The 25,460-nt window shown below is 41.1% G+C and overlaps 1 protein-coding gene across 1 annotated transcript in view; it reads left to right on the forward strand.

Moving 5' to 3' along the window:
• The window catches only part of PCSK2 (proprotein convertase subtilisin/kexin type 2), a 302,085-nt gene that overhangs the window by 165,925 nt on the left and 110,700 nt on the right, over positions 1–25,460 (forward strand). Inside the window, exons 3-4 of the mRNA XM_077485936.1 lie at positions 12,094–12,207; positions 17,643–17,751. Coding sequence (XP_077342062.1) covers positions 12,094–12,207; positions 17,643–17,751 — 223 coding nt within the window. The remainder of the gene's footprint in view (positions 1–12,093; positions 12,208–17,642; positions 17,752–25,460) is intronic.

Here is a 25,460-nt window from a genome sequence, read left to right on the forward strand (position 1 = left end):
GGCTGCTTTTATCTGTTGACATACACAGTATAGCTCGGCCCCGCCCTGACTCCCTCCTCACTGGATTTGATTGACAGCAGCATGTGTTCAATTGCTCCTGCTGCTGATTGTGTGTCCAGGGAGCACAGAGAGAGCAGCATTCCTGGACACAGTGCTGGATTAAGATTGGGCTCAGGTAAATGTTTAGAGAGCGTCTGGGGGAAAGCTGATCACAGTTTTTTACCTTAATGTAGAAATCACATTAAGGTAAAAAAAAAATGCCTGCCTTTACAACCACATTAAATCCTTTACCTCTAGATTTATTGGCTGCTATATACTGGATGGGCTGTAGCCCAAATAGCTTTTCTAGCCAATTCCAAAGCCACATGATCCAGGCACTAAAGGCATGATGTAAAAGCTTGTAACTGGAACATTGGATATGGTCAGGTGTAAATTTTTCAAAGTGTTTACACCCCACCACAGGGGGCTGGTCTCACCAGGTGTACAGTAGGTGGAAACAGGCTGTATTCTAGGACACTTTCAGTAATGTTGGCATCACCTACAGCAGTGGTTCTAAACCCCTGTCCTCAGGACCCACTAACAGGCCAGATTTTAAGCATTACCTTGGGGAGATGCAGACTAGAATACTGCAATCACTGAACAGCAAATTATATCACCTGTGATGTATTTCAGTTATCTTGCAAACCTGGCATGTTAGTGGGTCCTGAGTACAGTAATTGAGAACCACTGACCTACAGTATTCTAAAATCTCACCAATAAGAGTTTGGCAGAAGAAAAGTTTTATTGTGCCACGTGCCTACTGTAGCAGCCCCAGCAAAACCTCCTGCTATCTTGTTTTAATTTCTACTGATATAAACTTAATAGACCAGCAGATCCTACCTTGTGTGATTATGGAACACTCTGCAGTGTCTACACATCTAACAACCCTCTGCTCTCTTTGGGTAGCTTAAAGTGGATGAAAACCCCATTCATGAAATGTGAGCTGGGCACATAAATCTGCAGTGTTTTCTTATCTCTCTTCATATCTCTAAGTCCCGTGGCTTTCTCCTACTCCGTTCTTCGGTTATCAGAAGACTTCTGAAAAGTTCTCTGTCAACTGTGATAAAACCAGCCATTTTGTGTCAGGGTGGATGCTATAAATAAATTAGCAGAGAGCTGGTCTAGAAAATTCTAACTGCACATGCACATTCTAAACAGTATATAAAGCTGAAGACAGCAGATATACATGAAAAATGTATGTAGGGAGATTTGCTTTATCTGAGGCTGTTCATTTCATATTTGGGTATATGTAAGGGTTTACATCCACTTTAAAGGTAACTTAACATTAATTTGTTTTTATTTCCTGGCAGGGGTCCAGACTGAGACTGCCACTTGTCTGCACACAGTAGGTCCTGTTCGGATGTGCGGCTCCTGGGATCTTCTGCTCTTATTTGTCATCGTCTGGAGCATGGGCAGGCTCCTTCCCAGCCAGCACTCACAGCAGCAGGCATGGGACTATACGTCCTAGCAGCCTGATCTAACTAACCCCTCCATATTTTAACCAAAAATAAAAAATTTAATGTTCCGTGTATATAAGCACTTTATGTTTAAAATGCATTGTGATGCCATTTTTCAATTGTAATATGGGCTTTCCTACAAAACTTTACTTTACAGCAGAGTTTTTAATAACTATACTAACAGCTGCAACTTTGCATAATTTTGGGACATCTTTATGAAAATCTCACAGTGTTGCAGTGTAATTGTTTATAACAGACGAACTTTACATCTAAAGAAGCAAAACAGTTAAAGTGGTTGTAAAGTTTATATTTTTTTCTTAAAATAAAAAAAGAGGCTTATACTTAGCTGCTTTGTGCAATGGTATTGCATAGGGCAGTCCCTTACATCCTCTTCTGGAGGCCCTGCCGGCACTGTCCGCTCCTCTGCTTCTGTGTGTGCCCGCATTTCAAGCCACTTTGCTATGGGGCAAACGTGCATGCATGATTCACATCCTTGGGCTGTGTGCGTCTCTAGGCACATGTGCACAGTGTGACTTGGTGCGGCCCCAGGTTCCCTCCTCACAGGATTTGACTGACTCTCAATCTGTCCTGTGAGAAGAGGCAGAGAGACCAGCACTGCTGTAGGTGGGCACAGCACTGGATCACGAGAGGCCTGAAGTATGTCTTTAGGGATGGAGGAGAAAGAAACACATAGCTGGGGATTTTTTACTTTAAAAACTTTTTTTATAGTGATTTTGAAAATCAGAATCTGAATATTTTATTGATGCCAAAGGGAAATTAATGAAGGTTGGTAAGGTTGGTATTTCTTGCGTCAAACTAAATTATCATGTGTAGTTCAAAGTTTTTGTTTTTCTGGGTATTCTTTAAGTTTCCTTTGAGAAACAAAACAATTATGTGTTCCAAAGTGTGGTCTGGGTGGCAAAAATCATGTCACAAACTTATGCAGTAATCATATCTCTTGTGTTCTTTTTTGGTGTGTTTCACCAATTACACATCCTTGGTTGCTCTCTCAAATACTTTAATGACCATTTCCCCTGCTATTTGTTGTGCCGCTTATGTTACCTTCTTACTTTTATTACCCTCCAACCCTCTCAATGTGTGTGATTTTGGCAGATTGTTGTCTGTACAGATGTCAGTATCATTAAGGTTTGGACCTTAGTAGTGGGGAGGTTGACCCCCAGAAGTCTTAATAATGTACTAGTTAGTGCCAATTAAAAAGTTCAAAATCACAGATAGAACTCAGCTGTATAGTGGAAAGTACACTAATACGGCTACAACCACCTTAAGCATTTAAAGGAAAAAATAAGGCCATTAGCCAATTTTCTTTTGTTGTATGCCAATTCATACGTTCTAAACAAAGAATGGCCTTCAAAGCCTGTAGTCATAGCTACTTTATGACTCGTAGTCATAGCTACTGTATGATGGATTTACATGGTGAAGACGAAGTATGCAAGGGTATTGTTTTATAAACAGTGACATGCTTTATTATTACCTAAAGCAGGTTGAGAACAGCAGTAAACCAACCAACCGTGTTAGTGAAAACTATTTAGCAAGTTATTAAAGATTATTTTCAATTAGTAGCTAACCAACTACAAATAGCACCAAAATAGCATAAGGTGATAAGTATGGTAATAAGGTGAAGTATTTCAGGCTATTAATAACAAGAAACATATGCAGCAGAGGGAACGCCTTCTCTTGTGGTAGCCACAGAAGAATGGCATTACTATCACAGGTGCTTCCAAGTCAGAAACCTTCTACACAGCCAACACAGATAAGCCTCACAAACTATGGAGCCACACTCCACCTTTGGACTACCTCATTTTACATTTTCTCTCTGTCCGGGGCAGCACCTTCCAACAAGACACAGACTTGCCATATTTCCACCTCTGTTGTCTAGGATCATGCCACACATCTATATCTCTGACCTTGCTATTCCCATTTTGAGGTCTCAACCCCCCACCACCATCACTGTTCTTCAGATTATTTGCATTCCTTTTGACCAGAATGCTAGTGTATGATTGGATGACTATACTATATTTTAACCACCGCAATACTGCCATATGTACAGTATATATATGGCCTCGTATTGAGGTGGCTATACTGGGATCCTGGTTAAAGTTACAGCCATGATCCCAGTACTGTTTTTTTTATGTTGGAGATTCTCTTTCTAGTAAAAGTGATCTGAGTGGCTATACAGCCACCGGATCACTTTTACAGCTGGTGGAAGGGGATCCACCCCTCCCACCGCTTCCACCGCCTTTCCTGGACTCATCCGTCCAATCGGGGAGCCTGGAGCCCATCCGACTGGTGGCATGGGCTGCACTGAACAGGGAGAGAGGAACTGACGTTATTTCTCCTCCTCTGTGAGATCAGAAACCAGAAGCAGCAAAGATTTTGTAAATTCTGGTTTTGGTTTGTTCCTTTACAAGCCATTACCATCATCTGGTCAAATCGATCTTGGTTTGATCAGATGCTTTGGAGGCAAGAAGAGAGATATGGGCTCTAATAGACCCCCCGAGCTCTCCATAAAGAGGATGTTGCTCATCCCTTGTAATACATTTGATAAAAATTAAAATATAAGTAAGGGGCCAGTGTAAAAAACATGAAATACAATAAATAATAACAGTTAAAAAAATGGATAGCACCCCCAACCCTCCGTGCTCATGCACAAAGGTGAACGCACGCATAGTTCCCACATGCATATGTAAACTGTCATCACACCACACAGTGATATCACCATGAATGTATGGTTTAGAGCAATAATTTTTCAACTATCCTGGACCTATTCTTGTGTCATAAAATGACTGAAAATTTGACAAATGATCAGATTTATTTAAATGTTCATAGAATGAAAAATAAACAGTGCAAATAATGATGAAATGCACAGACAAGAAAACTAAAAACACACAAATACAAAGAACACTAAAGCCTCGTACACATAATCGGACATTCCAACGGGAAATGTGTGATGTCAGGCTGTTGTTGGAAAATCCGACCGTGTGTACGCTCCATTGGACAATTGTCAGATTTTCCACAGACAAATAGCAGGTTTTAAAATTTTCCGCAGGCAAATGTCTGTTGTCGGACTTTCCGCGCGTGTGTACACAAGTCCGTCGGACAAAAGTCCAAAGTACAAACACGCATGCTCGGAAGCAAGGACGAGCCAGCAGTGGTCGGTCTGGTAAACTAGCATTCGTAATGGAGAATTAACATTCGTGACGTGGCAAATTATGTAATCTCAAAATGCAGCGCACATTCTCTTCTTCTTTAATGGGATAATAATGAAGCTGCTTTGCTGGTGATACTGATGGAGTTATTGCAAACTAATTTTCAAAGGCTTTTTTTTCTAGTGATATCAAGAATAATATTATTATGCTTTTTTTATTTTTTTATTTGGGCAAGTTACCACAGCACCATTCTGTAGTTTTTAAGATCAAAGATTCAACTATGTTGGTGTCCCTTGTTAATTTTACATTGTATTTTTTAAAATGTAACTGCCTACTCCCAAACTGTAATTTGGAGTAAAACACATAGCCAAGTATTATTCTACACAATTTTTTTATTGCGCATTAAAAAAAGAAAACAAATAAAATTAGACATGCTATCTGCCAATAGAAAGAAATCAAAAAGTGATTTCTATGCATCCAAAAATATAGAAAATATAGCAAATCAAATCATTATTCAACCAAAAAAATAATAATGTCAAAGCAATAACTCCAAGATCAACAATAAATAACACGTTATCTCCTCCGATTCCGCAACATGTTTGGTTGACGAACGGCCATTCAGAAACTAATTGAAAAGCACGAAATGAAAAGCGCGAAAAAGAAAAGAGCAAACTGAAAAGCGCAAATCAACGCTCAAACTTCTACTAGCACAAAATTAGCAGAAGGAGCCCAAAGGGTGGTGCTAAAGAGCTGAAAAAAACCTGTAGTACGTCACTAGATTTGTGATTGTTGGCCAACAATTGTGTGCCTTATGTATGCAAGACAAGTTTGGGCCAACGCCCTTCGGACAAAAGTCCACGGTTTTGTTGGCGGAAAATCCGATTGTGTGTACGAGGCTTAAGGGCTTATTTGCACGGTGGTAATGCTCACAGCTAGGTTCAAATAAGCCCATATAGTTTCCCTTAAGAAATTAAACTGCAGTGCATAGAGATTAACTTGCCACATAGGAAAGAATGATAACTCTACTTGAAATGCATTTTCATGCAGTAAAATGGACAAGTGTTATAGTCCTACCATCAGCTAGGTATTACACATAAATCCTTTAGGCATACCAATGAACTCCTTCCCCGACTCATAATGAACAAACTTTGCAAACCAGGAAGAAACAGTCAACTGAGAAGAACATTACAATGAAAGTCCAGTCCATGTAATCTATGAGTTCATATTCATTATTTTTTATTTATTTATTACTGAAAGGAGTTTTTCTTTATCATATATTCTGTTCAACATAGTGACAGCTTCTTCCTGGGGTTTTTTCTTTTCCTTTTTCTTTTTTTTTTTTTTGATGTTTGAGATGAAGCATCACTGCATTCTATAGGTATCTTCAGGGATTGTACAGTATATCACAGCTTGTGATCCCCGAAGGGTGGTGTCATGCTCAGAGCTGTCATTGTTTTACTGCTCTTTCCACGAAGGAACTGCCAGTCCATCAATCAGTAACCTTGTATTCTGCTCTAATAATAGCTGCACCGCAAACATACAGTTCTACTGAAGCGTATGACATGTGAGACCAAGCTGTGCGGCTGCTAAAGACTGCCGCTAATCACCAACAAACTATACATTCTATGTAACTAGTGGTGGATTTTAGGGATTTGCAATTTCAAATAATTATATAATACTGCAAGTATAACCAGATTTAATATGCTGAAATACAAATCTGTAATACCTGATATTTCTGCAGTAATGCCATGAAGTTTTAATTTGTTAATCTGTTTGGAAAAAAGAAAATGTTTTCTACAGTGTATTAATTGTTAATATTTAATTATTATTGTTATTATTATTATACAGGTTTATATAGTGCCAACAGTTTTCACAGAGCTTTACAACATGGGGGCAGACATTTCAGTTACATTACAATTTGGTACAAGAGGAATCATAGGGCCCTGCTCTCTAGAGCTTACAATCTAAAAAGGATGGGTCAATCAATACAAAAGGTAATAGCTGTGGGGGGGTGAGCTGATGGAGGAAGTAAAACAGTGTTAGTTAGAAGCAGGATACGCTTCTTTGAAGAGAAGGGTTTTCCGGGATCGGCTAACGATGGATAGATTAGGGGACAGTCGGACAGATTGGGGTAGGGAATTCCAAAGGATGGGAGATGCTCTGGAGAAATGCTTAGATGTGAGTAGGGATGAGCCCGGTGTTCGATTCGAACCCATGTTCAAATCGAACATCGGCCGTTCGTCCGTTCGTCGAAAACCAGCCAGTCGCAGTGCATTGCTGGCTGATGATTGGCCAAACATGCACTGTGACCCCGCATGCTTGGCCAATCACAGCGCCGACACCGAGGAGAGCCATAATTGGCCACAGGTTGGATGCCTGTGGCCAATTATAGCTCAGGGGGTTTAGTACACGCCCCACACTATATAAGGCCGCCAGCGCGACGGCCTTGTGTAGTGTGTTGCGGCATTCATAGAGAGAAGGATAGGCAGGGACAGTGTCAGCTGTGCTTTACTTCTTTAGATATCTCTGTTACAGTGAGTGTAGTGTTCAGGGAGAGAGCAGGATAGGCAGGGACAGTGTCAGCTTTGCTTTGCTTCCTAACCTAGCGCTGTTACAGTGGGTGTAGTGTACCTCCTGCACAGCATACACCTGAATCTACCCCCCCCCCCCTCATTGCTGGTGTTGTGTAGTTGATTTGTGCAACACAGGCATCTGCCTAATATTCAGTCAGTGTAGTGTGCGTCCTGCACAGCATGCACCTGAATCTACCCCCTCGTTGCTGGTGTTGTGTAGTTCATTTGTGCAACACAGGCATCTGCCTAACATTAACATAACATATTTCGGGTGCGGGGTTCCCCTTAATATCCATACAAGACCCAAAGGAGCTGGTAATGGGCTGGGGTAGGGGGGCTGATGGGGTAGCCATGCCATTTTTCTCAAAGATTTTCATCCATATTGCAAGGACAAGACATTACATTAAAGCCGCAAGCAGTTTTAAATGGCTTTTTTTCCCTTTACAAATGTCATTTTATGCAGGGAGTGTTCTAAACATGGGAAACACATGCCACTTCACAGGCATACTTTACGTACCCCCAGGTACGATATTTAAAGGAATATTTCACTTTTTTTTTCACTTTATGCATCATTAAAATGACTGCTCCAGAAAAAACTTCAGTTTTTAAAACTTCTTTTTGCATTGATACATGTCCCCTGGGGCAGGACCCGGGTCCCCAAACCCTTTTTAGGACAATAACATGCATATTGGCCGTTATAATTAGCACTTTAGATTTCAAACGTTCGTGTCCATTGTAATTAATAGGGTTCTAAAGTTCGTGTGAACCTTCGGTCCATTCGCAGGTTCTGGTGCGAACCGAACCGGGGGGTGTTCGGCTCATCCCTAGATGTGAGCATGGGAGGAGGTGACAAGGGAGCTAGAGAGCAGGAGGTCTTGGGATGAGTGTGGCTTCTTTGGTATTTTGGGAATAGGTTAGTGATGTAGCTGGGGGCAGAGTTATGGATGGCTTTGTAAATTATTGTTAGTAATTTGCATTACTGTAAATAGAAGGTTTCAATTGAACTGCTTTTCTATGCTAAAGCTACCATACACCATAGGGCCACAGCCGCACTGCTTTCCATAAGTAGGGCTAGAATTTATGAAGGTATGGCTAGAATTTATGAAGTCTTGTCATTAACGCATTTCTGATCACAGTCTGTAGATAGTGCTAAGGTACAAGGCCCTATGCAAGTTTTAGAACTAGAAGTGGTTTAATCCACAGAAAAGGAACACCACCGCTCAAGGCTAGTGCACCATAGCTCATATACCATTTACAGATAAAGGTGCCTGTCCAGTGCTAAACATTTAAAATGGGATAACTGCACACTCTGCTGCAAACATTGATGCTTTATTCAAGATTCCAATAAAATCCATCACAACAGAAGAGCACAGCATGTACGAAAGTTGACGCGTTTCACACACCAGAGTGCTGTTAAAGACTGCAGTCACCAACAAACTCTATATTCTATGTAACTAGTGGTGGGTTTTAGTGATTTGCATAGATAATTATATAATACTGCAAGTGGAACCAGATTTAATATGAAAAAATACATATCTGTAATACCTGACACTTCTGCAGGAATGGCATGACGTTTTCATTTGTAAATCTGTTTGGAATTTTTTTTTTTTTCTACAGTGTATTAATTTCTCACATTTCATTACTGTGAATACAGTAGAAGATTTGAAAACACCTGCTTTTCTATGCTAAAGTTACCCATAGACGTGCGCTGTATTTCATGAGTAGGGCTAAAATTTATGAAAGTAAGGCTTGAATTACTAAAGCCTTGTCATTAACGCATTTCTGATGACGGTCTGTATATCAGGTATGAGGCTTTATGTTGACGGAACACATTTTATTGTAGAACTAGGAGTGCTTTAAGACGGCTTTCAAACCGGGCTGTGGGGGGCGTCAGGGGTAAAGCGCCACTATTTTTAGCGCCGCTTTACCCTCGTTTTAGCGGCGCTATTCGGCCACTAGCGGGGGGGTTTAACCCCCCCGCTAGCAGTCGAAAAGGGGTTAAATCCGCCCACAAAACGTTACCGGTATCGCAGCACTGCCCCATTGATTTCAATGGGGAGCAGTGGTGGAGGAGCGGTGAGTTCACTGCTCCTTCACCGCTCCAAAGAAGCTGCTGGCAGGACTTTTTGTGATGCCCTGCCAGTGCACTGGTCCAGTGTGAAAGCCCTCTGACTTTCACACTGGAGTGAATGGAACCGCTTTTTTCAGGCGCTATACAGGCGCTATTTTTAGCGCTGTAGCGCCTGAAAAACGCTGGCAGTGTGAAAGGGGTCTAAATGGGTAGAAGACCATTTGCAATTCCATACATGCTCCTAATAAGTTCAAGTTTATTATAACTCTATAAAAGATGAAAATATACAGCAGATGTTAGCGTGTTTCAGCCATAATGGCCTTGTTTACAAAACTAGGAGTGCTTAACCTGTGTGTGCACTTCTAGTCTATTTTACAGTTATGTGATCAACATCGCAGCCAACCATTGTCTACTGGCTGCAGCTGTCATGGGGTCTTGCACAAAGGATACAGTTGTCACAGTATAATGCATGTGTTAAAAATACATCTTTTAAAAAAATATATTGAATAATTTATTTAAAACTGTTGTTTATGTGTAAAATTACCTTAATTTACTGAAGGAGTAGAGCATATTTGCTTCCAAAGTGAATTTTCACATATTTTATAATAATATTATATATATAGAAACATTTATGGACAGTGTCTATAGACAGAATATTGCATCCACATCCCTAATAGGCAACAAATAAAAGAAGTTTGAAACTTCTTTTATTTGTTGAATAATATTATAATATTTGAAAATTCACTTTGGAAAGAATACCGAAGTGTATCCTCTACCATATGCCCTTATAAAACGTTGAACACATATCACATAACTTTTTTCCATTTTTCTCTCCCCCCCCCCCCCCCCCCTTATTTTTTCTTTATGAAAATCACTGAGGGGGGATAGGCAAAAGGAGGAAGGGGAGAGGGAAATAGAGAAGGGAAAGATCAGGCAGGTCATTTTTTGCGATGCAGAATTGCGTCGCTTTAACTGACAATTGCACATCGTGCGTCATTGTACCCAAACAAAATTTACGTCCTTTTTTCCCACAGATAAAGCTGTCTTTTGGTGGTTTTTGATCATTTCTGCATTTTTTTAATTTTTTTGTGCTATAAACAAAAAAAAGAGCGATAATTTTGAAAGAAAAAAAACACAATATTTTGTACTTTTTGCTATAATAAATATCCCCAATTTTTTTTTTTTTTTTTAGAAAAACTAATTTCTTTCCTCAGTTTAGGCCAGTATGTATTCTTCTACATATTTTCAGTAATAGAAAATGCAATAAGTGTATATTTATTGGTTTGCGCAAAAGTTATAGTAGCTATAAAATAGGGGAAAGATTTATGGCATTTTTATTATTTTTTTTACTAGTAATGGTGGGGATCAGCGATTTGTATCCAGATTGCGACTAATGGTTAAAGGTGAGCTGACATATAGCTACAACGGTTCACCCAGGGGAGCAAACCTGCTGCAGTATAACTGTGGCGGTTGGCCAGGAAGGGGTTAATCACTAATGGTGCTTTCATATATTGGGAATGATTTTTGAGATGACACAGTAGAAGACAACTAGTGTGGGTTAGAAAGTTGACATCCAGATAGTAGGGTGGGTGCAATAGGAAGGGATAGTAGCTGAAATGCAAACAGAATTAATAACAAAGGGATATGAAACCAACAAAGTACAAGGTGGGATAGTTGGAATGGAAAAGATGGTAGTTAAAGCAAAGCTAAAGGCCAATAAGAAATGAGGTTTAGATCTAATAGGGAGGTAAACGGCTATTTGGAAACACACCCTGTTAGTGTGTCTTCCCTTATGCGTTATGTCGATGTGTGGATATGTAATGTTCTAAACCAGAAAGTAACAATGCCGGTGGGAAAACTGAAATTCAAATGTACAGCAGCTAGCACTCTATGAGATATTTTTCATAGTTGTATAATATGGGTATGATAATTTATTTAATCAGATTTGATGTCCTCCAGGGCACCTAGAAGACGTCATATCTGACGAAACGCCTCAGATGGAGCTATGTGCTTCCTATCAGTTCACACTGCTATTTTGGATATGTTGTTTTATTTTCCTGTGAGAGTGTTTAAATAATAAAATTAGGCAGTTTTACATATGCAGAGCATATTGTCTCCTTTTTATTTTCATATGGGCTGACATATATGAGGTAATACTGGAAAGGTGACTTAAAGAGATACTCTCCCGTTATATCTCCACTGGGTGGATGAGAGGGTACAACCTGGAGCAGTGGATATATTCATATACAGTGCTTTATGACTTCTCTTTAGTTAGAGAGTCAACGTTTTTCTGGTAAGCCTTCAGATGTGAAGAATTTAATATCACCTATTATCACGATTTTGGGACTCAATTGGATCTTTATTATTTTATGTGTTTGGTTATGCTTATATATGTTTTGATAATTTATTGTATTTTCATTGGTGTAGCAAAGCACATTATTATATCAAAGATATTTCTAATTTAAAAAAAGTAAAATTTAAGAAAAAAGAAAGAAAACCCAATCATGTGTAAGAAATTAAAAAAATATCTTTGTTTGCGGATGAATGGATGACTGAAGTCAGCACAATTTCTCCTCTTTCACTAAACTTAGAGTGAAGTCATTCATATAAGTGGGAATTTAGGTACGGCATGTGCATGATTAAAAGTACATGGGAATGCCAGTATGAATATATCAGTAAAATATATAAAGTAGTAGATTTTATACATCACAAGTACTACTGTTCAATATATCAGAAAGAATATGTCTGAGCAAGATCTTTACATGATGCTTTTCATTATATTTCAGGTTCGGAAAGTTATTCAGCAAGAAGGTTTTGACAGAAAGAAACGAGGATACCGGGACATTAATGATATCGACATCAATATGAATGATCCCCTATTTACAAAACAGTGGTATCTGGTAAGTGAAAGATTTAGTATGTTTGAAATGTTAATGATACAAGATAGTTTTATGCTGATAACAGAACATTTAGAATGCCAGTAGCATACACCTGACAAAACTGTGTATCAAGGTGTATGACTATTGCCAAGCTCAGTATAATATATGCAAATAATACTATGTTCTGTATAAATGTATCTGCTTTTGAATTGTTCTTTTAGTATAGCAGAGGATTTCTTTCTTGCATAATTCGGGTGTCAAATTCAAATCCCATTGATGTTAAGGGGAGCTAATTGGTAAATATCAGTAATAACCATTTTTCTAGGCTATTAGGCAAGAGGTTGCCAAACGAATGGCATAGGGGGCTAGACAGTGCCCAGGGGAACATGTACCAAAGTAAAAAAAAGAAAAAGTTTTACAATTACATTTGACTGGGAGCATTAATCAGGATTAACCACTTCCCGAGCCCGCTATAGCTGAAAAACGGCTACAGCGTGGTCTTCAAGTTCTGGGCGGGCGACATATGACGTCCTACCGTAATTGGACCCGCCGTGTGCCCACTGAGAAATGGGGGTGGTATGCTCTGTGATAGCTGTGTCCTTAGGACACAGCTGAGCACAGATCAGGGTAAAGGGCCAACCACAGTGGCCCTTTACCACGTGATCAGCTGTGTCCATTTAGAGCTAAACACAATGTAAACACAAGCCGGTTATCAGCATTTCTTTCCTCACGCTAACAGAGAGAGGAGAGATGAGGAGAGCCAGTAACCTTCTTGTTTGAAAGGGACATCCTGGCAGTATCTTGATTATCAGTGCTGTCCCAACAGCAACCTGTGCTGCCTATCAGTGGCCAACAGTGCTGCCTATCAGTGGCCACCAGTGCTGCCAATCAGTGCCCACCGGTGCTGCTTAACAGTGGCCACCAGTGCTGCCTATCAGTGGCCACCAGTGCTACCAATCAGTGCCCACCAGTGCTGCCAATCAATGCTCATCAGTGCCCATCAGTGCTGCCAATGAGTGCCCATCACTGACTTGAAAGGGACATCCTGATCATCATCAGTGTTGCCTATCAGTGCCCTTCAGTGCCGCCCATCAGTGCCTGTAACCACTTCAATACAGGGCATTTATACAGCTTCCTTACCAGACCAATTTTTAGCTTTCAGCGCTCTCACACTTTGAATGCCAGTTACTCAGTCATGCAACACTGTACCCAAACAAAATTTGTATAATTTTTTTCATACAAATAGAGCTTTCTTTTGATGGTATTTAACCCTTTCATGACTAAAGCCCCATACACACTATCAGTTTTTCTGCTGAGTTTTTCCTTCAGATTTACCAAAACCATGTAATATGAGGTCAAACCTTAGGAGTTTCAATGTGTATGCAATCAGGCAGGCTCTTCCATTACATGGTTTTGGTAAGTCTGAAGGAAAAACTCAGCAGAAAAACTGATAGTGTGTATGGGGCTTTAGCCTATTTTTGGCATTTGGTGTTTACAAGTTTAAATCCATATTTTTTGCTAGAAAATTACTTGGAACCCCCAAACATTATATATATATTTTTTAACAGAGACTCTAGAGAATAAAATGGCGATTGTTGCAATATTTTATGTCACACGGTATTTGCGCAGCGGTGTTTTAAATGCAACTTTTTGGGAAAAGGGACACTTTCATGAATTAAAAAAAAAAAAACAATAAAATTATGACATTTTTTTTGCATAATGTGAAAGATAATGTTACGCCGAGTAAATAGATACCAAACATGTCACACTTTATAATTGCACGCACTTGTGGATTGACGACAAAGTACGGTACCTAAAAATCTCAATAAGCGATGTTTTAAACATTTTTTACGGTTACCAGGTTAGCGTTACAGAGGAGGTCTAGTGCTAGAATTATTGCTCTCGCTCTGACGATCTTGGCAATACCTCACCGTTTACATACGCGGACACGACTTCCGTATGCGTTTTCTTTGCTTCGCGAGCTCGCGGGGACGGCGGGCGCTTTAAAAAAAATTTTTTTTATTTATTTTATTTATTTTAAAATGACTAAATTGTTTTAAAAAAAAAAAAATTATTTGATCACTTTTATTGCTGTCACAAGGAATGTAAACATCCCTTGTGACAGTAATAGGCGGTGACAGGTACTCTTTACACTTCAATGTATTCAGATCGCCGAAAATGGCGATTCTGAATAACGGATATTTTTTTTAAACCGGCGCCATTGGCAGCCGAGTAAACGGGAAGTGACGTCATGGCGTCGCTTCCGTGTTTACTATGAGGAGACTGGAACGAAGCCGATTATGGCTTCGTTCCAGTTCCTCCCCAGCGGCCGGAGGCATTGCACCAGGAATCGGTGCTCCCAATCGAGCGGGAGCACTGGTAACAGTGGCGGGAGGCGGTGGGAGGGGGGACGTCCCCTCCCGCTCCTCCAGCATAACAGCCGAGCGGCTTTTAGCCGCATCGGTTGTTATGGCTGGATAGCCAATCGCCTGCTGAAAAAAACAGTACCGGGATGATGCCTGCAGGTGCGGGCATCATCCCGGTATACCCCCCGGAAGCCGAGTAATCACCACAGGGTTTTTTATTTTTTGCGGCATAAGTGAAAAAAGAGTGAAAATTTTGAAAAAAAAAACACTTTTTTTTAGTTTCTATGATAAAATTTTGCAAATAAGTCATTTTTGTTCATAAATTTGGGCCAAAATTTATACGGCTACATCTCTTTGGTAAAAATAAACCAAATTAGTGGATATTATTTAGTCTCTTTGAAAGTTATAGAGTCTACAAGCTATGGTGCAAATCATTGAAAATTGATCACATCTGATCACACCTGATGTACTGATGGCCTCATTTCTTGAGGCTCTGAAATGTCAGGAAAGTACAAATACCCCCCCAAATGACCCCTTTTTGAAAAGTAGACAGTCCAATGTATTTAGTAAGAGGCATGGTGATTTTTCTGAAGTTGTAATTTTTTCCCACAATTCTTGGGAAAAAGAAGAATGTTTTTTTTGTTTTTTTGTTTTTACAAAATTGTCATAATAACAAGTTATTTCTCATACACAGCATATGCATACTTCCAATTACACCCCAAAATACATTCTGCAACTCTTCCCAAGTATGGCGTTACCACATGTGTGGGACTTTTACACAGGCTGGCCACACAGAGAAGTCCAAAATGCAGGGAGCACCGTAAGGGGTTCTAGGTGCATAAATGACACCTCTAATTTCCTAACGACCTATTACATTGTGAAGGCCCTGGAGCACCAGGACAGTAGAATTACCCACAAAATGACCCCATTTTGGAAAGCAAATACCCCAACGTATATTCTATGAGGCATAATGAGTCTTTTGAACAGTTAATTTTTTTCCACAAGTCTTCGGAAAACGTGGAAAGAAAATGAAAACATCTTTTTTTTTACACAAAGTGGTCAGTTTATAAGATATTTCTAACTCAAAGCATGTACATAGCAAAAATTACACCCCAAAATACATTCTGCTACTCATCCTGAGTATGGCAATACCACATGTGTGTGACTTTTACACAGCGTGTCCACATACAGAGGCCCAACATGCAGGGAGCGCCGTCAGGTGTTCTAGGAGCATAAATGACACCTCTAATTTCCTAACGACCTATTACATTTGTGAAGGCCCTGGAGCACCAGGACAATGCAATTACCCACAAAATGACCCCATTTTGGAAAACAAACACCCCAAAGTATATTCTATGAAGCATTATGAGTCTTTTGAGCGGTTAATTTTTTTACACAAGTCTTCAGAAAACGTGGAAAGAAAACGTAAACTTTTTTTTTGTCCATTTATAAGATAGTTCTAACACATAGCATGTATATATCAAAAATTACATCCCAAAACACATTCTGCTACTCCTCCTGAGTATTGGGATACCACATGTGTGAGACTTTTACACAGCCTGGCCATATACAGAGGTCCAACATTGAAGTAGTACCTTCAGGCATTCTAGGAGCATAAATTACACATCTCATTTCGTTCCTACCTATCACACTTTTGAAGGTCCTGGAGCACCAGGACAATGGAATTACCCACAAAATGACCCCATTTTGGAAAGCAAACACCCCAATGTGTATTCTATGAGGCATGGGCTGCAAATAGGTACTCGGATACTCTGATGGGCTGGTGACAGGTACTCTGTTACTCCGACGGGCTGGTGACAGGTACTCGGGTACTCCGACGGGCTGGTGACAGGCATTCGGGTACTCAGATGAACCGTGACAGGTACTCGGGTACTCAGATGAACTGTGACAGGTACTCAGTTACTCAGATGGGCTATGACAGGTACTCAGGTACTCAGATGGACTGTGACAGGTACTCAAATGGGCTGTGACAGGTACTCGGGTACTCAGATGGGCTGGGACAGGTACTCAGGTACTCAGATGGGCTGGGACAGGTACTCAGGTACTCGGGTACTCAGATGGGCTGGGACAGGTACTCTGATACTCAGATGGACTGTGACAGGTACTCGGGTACTCAGATGGGCTGTGACAGGTACTCGGGTACTCTAATGGGCTGTGACAGGTACTCAGGTACTCAGGTACTCAGATGGGCTGACAGGTACTCGGGTACTCAGATGGGCTGATAGGTACTCAGGTACTAAAAAAGTTTTTTCTGTTTTTTGTCAAAATTTTCAGTCTTTTTTATTTTTTCATCTATTTAGCAAAAACTAAATAACCCCGTAGTGATTAAATATTACCAAAAGAAAGCTCTATTTGTGTGAACAAAAATATCAAAATGTCCTATGGGTACAGTGTAGCATGACCGTACAATCGTCATTCAAATTGTGACAGCGCATGCCTGGGGAATGTCTGGACCCTACCCTAAGAAGAAGTGCACTTAAAAGAGACGTTTGGATTTTAGAAAAAAATAATTATACACATTTAGGTGGATGCAGCATCAATCTGGGAGTGAGCACGCACAAGTGCCACCATAGCAGGAGACTTGCTATCGGGGCTCTCAGCAGGAGGGGAGGGGCCAGAAGTATCAGCGGGGAGAGGAGGTTCAGGGCTGCTCTGTGCAAAACCATGGAACAGAGCAGGTAAGTATAACATGTTTCTATTTAAATTTAAAAAAATAAAACGTTATCACTATTAAGCTGCCCATACACAAGTCATTTTCTTTTGTTCATCCACACACTTGATAAAAGCAGAGATCAGGACTTGTGAAAAGGGCCTTGCTGTGAACTGGGCGCCTCTTTTGGAACACTAGCCTTTTTTGATCCTGCTGTTGATTAATAGACATTTCTAATATTTTAATTACTGATGATGTTGGTATAATCTACTATTTGCAGCATACACTCAAGCCAGAGGTCTACAACAACTATGCCCTGCCCCAATACGTACCATTAATGATATAACAGTATTTCATTGCCTGTGGATGTTCTCTTCTCTTATGTGACATCACATTGTTCTTTTCATTTTATTTGTCAGATCAACACAGGTCAAGCAGATGGGACTCCAGGTCTTGATTTGAATGTTGCTGAAGCCTGGGAGTTGGGATACACGGGGAAAGGAGTTACCATAGCAATTATGGATGATGGTAAGCACTTCACTGAATGTCTAGGGAAGATTAATAAATTCAAAGATAAATTTAAGAAACACCAAAAGTCACTTTTTATGTTTTATTTTCTGCTCCTGCCATCTATCAGTTATACCATTAAAGAAATCTATGCATTCACTGTTGCATACATACTGTATATTTATTTCAAGATAGATTTTTCCACAATGTGAATTGCTAATCAGACATGATTGTATAGACTTGTCAAAGACATAATATAGTGAGTAAACATGTAGTTTCAGTGGTCTCCAAACTGTGGTCAGGGGGCCAGATGTGGCCCTTTGCTTGCCTTAACCCCCGGGACACTATTCCTTTCACTGACACCAATAAGGGGGCATAATTCCTGCCATTGATACCAACAGTTGGGCACTATTCCTCCCACTGACACCAACAATGGGTCACTTTACCTCCCACTGACACCAATGATAGGGCACTATCACTCCGACTGACAACAACAATGGGGCACTATTCCTCCCACTGAAACCAACAATGGAACACTATTCTTCCCACTGATACCAATGATGGGGAACTATTCCTTCCACTGACCAACAATGGGGCACTATTTCTCCCACTGAAAGTAATGATAGGGCACTATTCTTCCTACTGCCACCAATGATGGGGCACAAATCCTTCCACTTATACCAATGATGGGGCACTATTCTTCCCACTGACACTAACGGTGGGACATTATTCATCCCACTTATACCAATGATGGAGCACTATTTCTCCCACTGACACCAATGATGAGACACTATACCTTCCACTGACACCAATGATGGGACATTATACCTTCCACTGATACCAATGATGGGACACTATACCTTCCACTGACACCAATGATTGGACACTATACCTTCCACTGACACCAATGATGAGACACTATACCTTCCACTGACACCAATGATGGGACACAATAAATTCCACTGACACCAATGATGGGGCATTGTTTATTCCGGTTATATCGGAGCATTTTTCACCCCCCACTGGCCACAATCCGGCCCCCTCAAAGTCTGAAGAACAGTAAACTGGCCCTTTGTTTAGAAAGTTTGGAGACCCCACTCTAGAAGGAACATATACATTCTGATAATTTGTGACATCATATTGGGATCATAAAAAGAATTCCTAATCTTATTTCCAATTCACTTATAGGGCAAATATGCACACCTACGCCACATATTTTCCGATGGAAACCAAGCAGTTTTTAGTTTGCTGTTGTCAGATCAGTGACAGGTTCATTATGGCTGAATGCTTTTTTTTTACTGCATATTTTCCATTGATTTTTTTTTGTTTTTTTGTAAGAGGCCATAAGTGCCGTTGGGGTAACATAACTTTTCAGGGTATATGATTCCCACCTACTGTACACATGGATTGAATTTCTGGGCCCTGAACTGTTTCTGTTATTCACCAGTGGCATAAGAAAGTAGGTCAGAACAGTTACATTTCAAGAGGGTCCTTGATGCAGCTCTTCTAACCTTTCCACTATTGCCAGCATCAAACTAATACCTACTATGCAATGTATTTACTACTTGGACAAACATGTTTTTCCACCTGCTTTCAGGCGGGATCATCTAAACTACAGAAACATGGCACCAGAGTTATAATTAGGTATTATTACAGCTGTAGGGTAGAGGAAAATCAGTGCCTCTGGAGTGGCAATTATCCTGTAGAAAATAGGAATATAGGTAATATACTATAGAGTGGGGAGGCACTTGATGAGCTTGAGCAAGCTATGTATTATGTAACTGCCTCTTCTAGGAGCCCATAAAATACACCCTCTTTTAAATTTCATGCCACTTGTTTCAAACTATAACTGCAAAAACAGCCCGGCCAGAATACTATTTTAATATGTATGCAATATTGTAGAGTTTTGCCAATAGCTGTCAGTTGGTGTGTCATTTTTATATAGAATAACTAAATAAATATTAAAATGGACCTAAACCTCTAAATGGTGAAAATGTACTATATAGTAGAGAACAATTCAGGACAAACCCTAACTACTTTAACAAAAACACTCCACCCCCGCTTAACACCTATTCTAACTAACCTGTATAAAAAAGATCTGTATACTTACCTATTTTCAGGTTGCTCCAGTCTGGTCACATAGTATGCTCTCCTGTGTCAGCCAGTGCCGGCTGCAGCTGCAGGGGAGAGGAGGACCACCGACAGTGTATGGACCATAGTAAGCCTATGGGTGACATCACCACTCAGGCATTACCAGCCATTGTTGAGCACTCTAGAGGAGGGAGCACTCATGTCCCTAGAGGTTGCAGAAGGTATATGCCTAAGTACAGGGCATTGCATAAAGGCAACACTCCATATTGAGGGACACTTCTCCCTGTAGACACTTATGCCGCGTACACACGAGAGGACTTATGTCCGACAGACTTCCGAAGGAGTTCCGTCGGAGTTCTGACGGAGTTCCGACGGAGTTCTGACCTACTTTTCGGCGGAGCGGACTTGGCCACACACAATCACACTAAACTCCGACGGATTCGAACGTGATGACGTACGACTGGATTCGAATAAGGAAGTTCATAGCCAGTAGCCAATAGCTGCCCTAGCGTCGGTTTTAGTCCGTCGGAATAGCATACACACGAGCGGATTTTTCGAAGGGGACCGGGTCCGGCGGAGTTCCGTCGGGAAAATTTGAAGCATGTTCCATATTCTAAAGTCCGTCAGACTTTGGTGAATCAAAAGTCCGTTGCAGCCCACACACGATCGAATAGTCTGACGGACTCAGTCCGTCGGACTTTGGATGTTGAAAAGTCCGCTCGTGTGTACGCGGCATTAGTTAACTTCTGGATCCTGTTATTTATGTCTCTCCTCTCATCCACAGAACATTACAATTCATTTATACACTTCTCTTCCTGTGTAGCCTTTCTGAGCTGGTGCCGCATAACATGCATCCGGCTCCGCCAGCTCAGCAACTGTCACCTCATCCCAGTGACACTGACACGTACGTTAGCTCTTTGCTCCACTTGCGTGCTATTACTGCATCTCTTCACTATCCGCACTGCTCCAATTTGTACTTCAGGAAGTTCTGTACTATTTAATTTCAGTGAGGCCTTGCTTCATCTTCCCTGATTCCCAGGCTGGTTCCCTAGGATGCCCAGTACCACAATCGGACCAGGGTTTGAACTTAGGGAAGGAACCAAGGCTTCGTCACTACTGGGGACCTCCATCACTTACACTAATGCTGCATACACATGATCGGAATTCTCATCGGAAAAAGCTCCGATGGTTTTCCCAATGGAATTCCGATGGAATTTCGCTCAAGCTGTCTTGCCTACACACGGTCACACCAAATTCCGATCGTTTAGAACACGTTGACGTACAACACATACGATGGGACTAGAAAAGGGAAGTTCCGTAGCCAGTAGCCAATAGCTTCTGCCTCGTAGTTGAATCTGAGCATGAGTGATTTTTAGCGTGTCGGAATTGCATACACACAATCTGAATTTCCGATAGAAAGTTTTTCTTTCGGGAAAATTGAGAACATGCTATCAATTTTTGGCTGGCGGAAATTCAGACAGCTAAATTCCGATGGAGCATACACACGATCTTTTTCTGGCCGGAATTCTGATCGTGCGTACACGGCATACTCGTGCGTACACGGCATAAGTCACCTCGGCTTCCTGACTGGCTGGCTGATATATTGCACTTAGAAACTAGTACTGTAGTCACTGGTATCGACAGTCCACTCCTCAAACTGAAAATCGGTTAATTTGACCATTTCATAGGACATTGATACTGCATCTTCTCTGTACACTATCTTGGCTCCTGATATGCCTGTTTTATGTGATACTCCATGCATGCACCCCTTTACTTATGTCCTTGAAGAACTTCAGACCAGGCAGAACTTGTGAACGTCAAAACGTATCTTTAACTAAAGGTGCTTCATCCATTACCTCTTCACATTAAAATACATTTCATATCATTACATATTCAGGAATCTTTCCTACCCTCTGGTGCCTTCTGGTATCTCTAGCCCCATAACAGTTTATACCTCCAACAGTAGAAAGGCCTTAACCACTTGCTGCCCGCCCATTGTCAAATGACGGCGGCAAAGTGGTTTCAAAATCCTGACTGGACGTCATAGACTGTCCTCAGGATTTTGAGTCGCGGCGATCATTGTTGCAGTGTGTCAGTCTGACACCCTGCAACTACGATCCGACTGAGACTCTTTACCACGTGATCAGCCGTGTCCAATCACGGCTGATCACAGTGTAAATAGGAAGAGCCGGTGATCGGCTTTTCCTCACTCGCGTCTATCAGACGTGAGTAGAGGAGAGCCGATCGGCTGCTCCTCTGACAGGGGGGGGTCTGTGCTGATCAATTATCAGCACAGTCCCCCCGAGGATGCCCACACTGGACCACCAGGGACGCCACCAGACCACCGGGGATGCCTAGCACCAGGTATGCCACCCTAGACCACCAGGGATGCCAGTCAGTGCCCACAATGGATGCCAATCAGTGCCCACAATGGATGCCAATCAGTGCCCACAATGGGCATCACTGATTGGCATGCATTATTGTTTGGCACTGATTGGCATCCATCAGTACAATACAATGCCGCCTATCAGTGCCCATCCGTGCCACCTATCAGTGCCCATCCGTGCCAACTATTAGTGCCCATCCATGCTGCCTATCAGTGCCCGTCAGTGCCGCCCCACCAGTGCCCATCAGTGAAGGAGAAAACATACTTATTTACAACGTTTTGAAACTGAAACAAAAAAAAAAACATATTTCTTTTCAAAAATTTTGGTATTTTTTATTTGTTTAGCAATTAAATAAAAAATGTAGAGGTGATCAAAAACCACCAAAAGAAAGCTCTATTTGTGGGAAAAAAATGATAAAAATTTAATTTGGGTACAGTGTAGCATGACCGCGCAATTGTCATTCAAATTGCAACAGCGCAGAAAGCTCAAAATTGGTCTGGGCAGGAAGGTGTTTAAGTGGCTGGTATTGAAGTGGTTAAAGTCCACAATGTCCATGTCCTGGGAACCCTAACTTGGTTTGTGGGAAGGGGAGAACAATTAGGCAAAGTTCAATTACACTGGGGTTGATTTACTAAAGCTTCCAGTTTTTTTTTTTGTCAAACCTTAATTGAACAAGCTGAAGTTAAAACCTGATTGGCTACTATGCACCATTGTACCAGATTTTGCATTCTCCAGCTTTAGTAAAACAACCCCACAGTGACATAAACACAGAGCGGGTGACCTTTAGGCTGCTCTTCTCTTCTAGAGTATGTATCTGCCACCAAAAGGCACCATGAACACCCAGGAAAATGGGCAGCACAGTTAACTCTTTCTTCCCCAGATTCTTCCCCAGGGGCACAAACTACATGCATGTACATTGTACAAATTAACTGAACCCACAGTACAGTAACATAAGGCATTGCAGTACAACACATACAAGAAAAAAATATAATTTAGACACCTGCCTTCATACAGATCTTTTCTTACACAGATTGGTCAGAATATAATAGGAGTAGTTATGGTTTGCCCAGAATTTTACTTTACATTCTTACTGAAAACAGAGCACTTCTTTGTATGTGATTGTGCCAGGGCACCCCTGTGCCTGTAGCCTCATGGCTGTATGGTTACAGTGTGAGAGCAAGGCAGTGATTTCTCTGTACTTAAAGTGAGCTTTAGTGATGCCACCACTAAGCTGTTCTCCTGGCTGGAGGCTTTGACACGAGAAAGCAAAAATCTGCCTCTACCAAAGTGGCCACTTCTACACAATCAAATTGCAGGCAATAATGGTGATTAGTCCCTTGCTCACTCAAAATCATGAAGTATGCATTTTCGGAAAACCAGAGTAAAAAAAGCTGAAGGATACTAGAAGGTAACCCTAAGGCCGCGTACACACGGGCGGACTGTTCGCCCAACTTTGTTCGTCAAACAGTACGACAAACAGTCCGCTCAAAATTTGCATGAACGGACTTGACCACACACGATGAACGAACAGTCCGCTGAAAGCGTGCGCGATGACGTGAACGGCACGTACGACGGGACTCGAAAAACGACGTCCTATACACTGCAATGCAACCTTCGCCGTGTAAATTCTTTCTGAGCATGCGCGAGACTTAGTTTGTCGAACAAGCCTACACACGAGCGGACTGTCCGCTCAAACCAAGTTTCAGCGGACTGTCTTACGGGAATTCCGAAAAACTTTGTTCGTCAGACTGTCCACTGAAAATGTCCGCTGAAGCCCACACACGAGCGGACTGTCCGCTGAAACACTGTTCAGCGGACAAAGTTGGGCGAACAGTCCGCCCGTGTGTACGCGGCCTAAGACACACAAATATTGAACACAGTGGTACAGAGTTTTCTCTACTGTTTCTGTAGATTTGCATTCTATATCACAAGCAAACCAGGACGTAGAAAGTAGGACAAAAAGTATAGGAATTCACACTGAAGTTATGTGACCTTAATAAATGCACTTGGCTGGTGGCCACAAATGTTTCTGGCATATGCTCACTGAGCTCCTTGGTAAAATCAAATATCCTAATATCATGTAATAGGGTATACATCAGGGATATGCAATTAGCGGACCTCCATCTGTTGCAAAACTACAAGTCCCATCATGCCTCTGCCTCTGGGTGATATGTTTGTGGCTGTCAGAGTCTTTCTATGCCTAATGGGACTTGTAGTTCTGCAACAGCTGGTGGTCCGCTAATTGCATATCCCTGGTATACATAATAAAATATACAGTATAATACCATTACCAAAATTGTTGCTGGTCAAATTTTAGCTGATCTTATTGCATCTTTGTCAGCATTGATATGTGATGTTTATGTTCCATATCAATCTAGTTTGTGACTTTTTCTGACAATAGGCTTTACACTTACTGTATGTTTACATCTTCTTGGAATCCTAGTTTCTTTAGATGAATCTATCGTTAAGGAAATGTAAAAGCAGCTTTTGAATGTATAATAATAATACTTTGTGGAATGAGTGGTGTAGAAAGAAAAGGTAATTGTTGGGGTTTACATACACTTCACCACTCCAGCTTACCATTTGTATACCCCTTATTGACCGGTTTTAAAAATTTAGTTTTTATTTGCATATTTACCAAACCAAATGTATGCAACTAAGAAAGGTTCCATGTTAGTGTTTATATATATTTAAGTATATGTAAAGGCAAATGTATCCTTTTAAAGTTTTGGATAGAGTGGGGAAGGGTTAGACTCTTTGGCATTTCTTTTTTTTTTTTTTTTTTTTTGCTGTTTGTGTCCCCACTGAGGAGATTCACCACTCAAGACCATTGTCACCAAGAAAGAAAGTTATGGGAAATCCAAAATGTTATAGCAAGGGCACATTTCCCAATTAGGACAAATAATATGGTGATCTCTGTTTAGAAAGGGAATTCCCCCTTTGATGAGATTTCCTTCAGTTTCTTATTGCATCTCATGCACAGGGAGTGAAGGGAAATCTCAGTGGGACAGTAAAAATTAAAGGGGTTGTAAACCTATGTGTTTTTTCACCTTAATGCATCCTATGCTTTAAGGTGAAAAAAAGCCTGGCAGTTACCGGGCCCCTTGGCTTTTGATTGGATAGATTGATAGCAGTGCAGCCATTGGCTCCTGCTGCTGTCAATGAAATCCAATGATACGGGGCCGAGTCCTGCATTCGGTCTCTATCCAATTCTGGACCCGGGAGCGCCACTGCAAGGTAACCCCCCCAGGA

Source organism: Lithobates pipiens, unplaced genomic scaffold (genome assembly GCF_037356315.1).
Source record: "Lithobates pipiens isolate NorthernLeopardFrog02 unplaced genomic scaffold, aLitPip1_a1.2 Scaffold_18, whole genome shotgun sequence".
Lineage (NCBI taxonomy): Eukaryota > Metazoa > Chordata > Amphibia > Anura > Ranidae > Lithobates > Lithobates pipiens.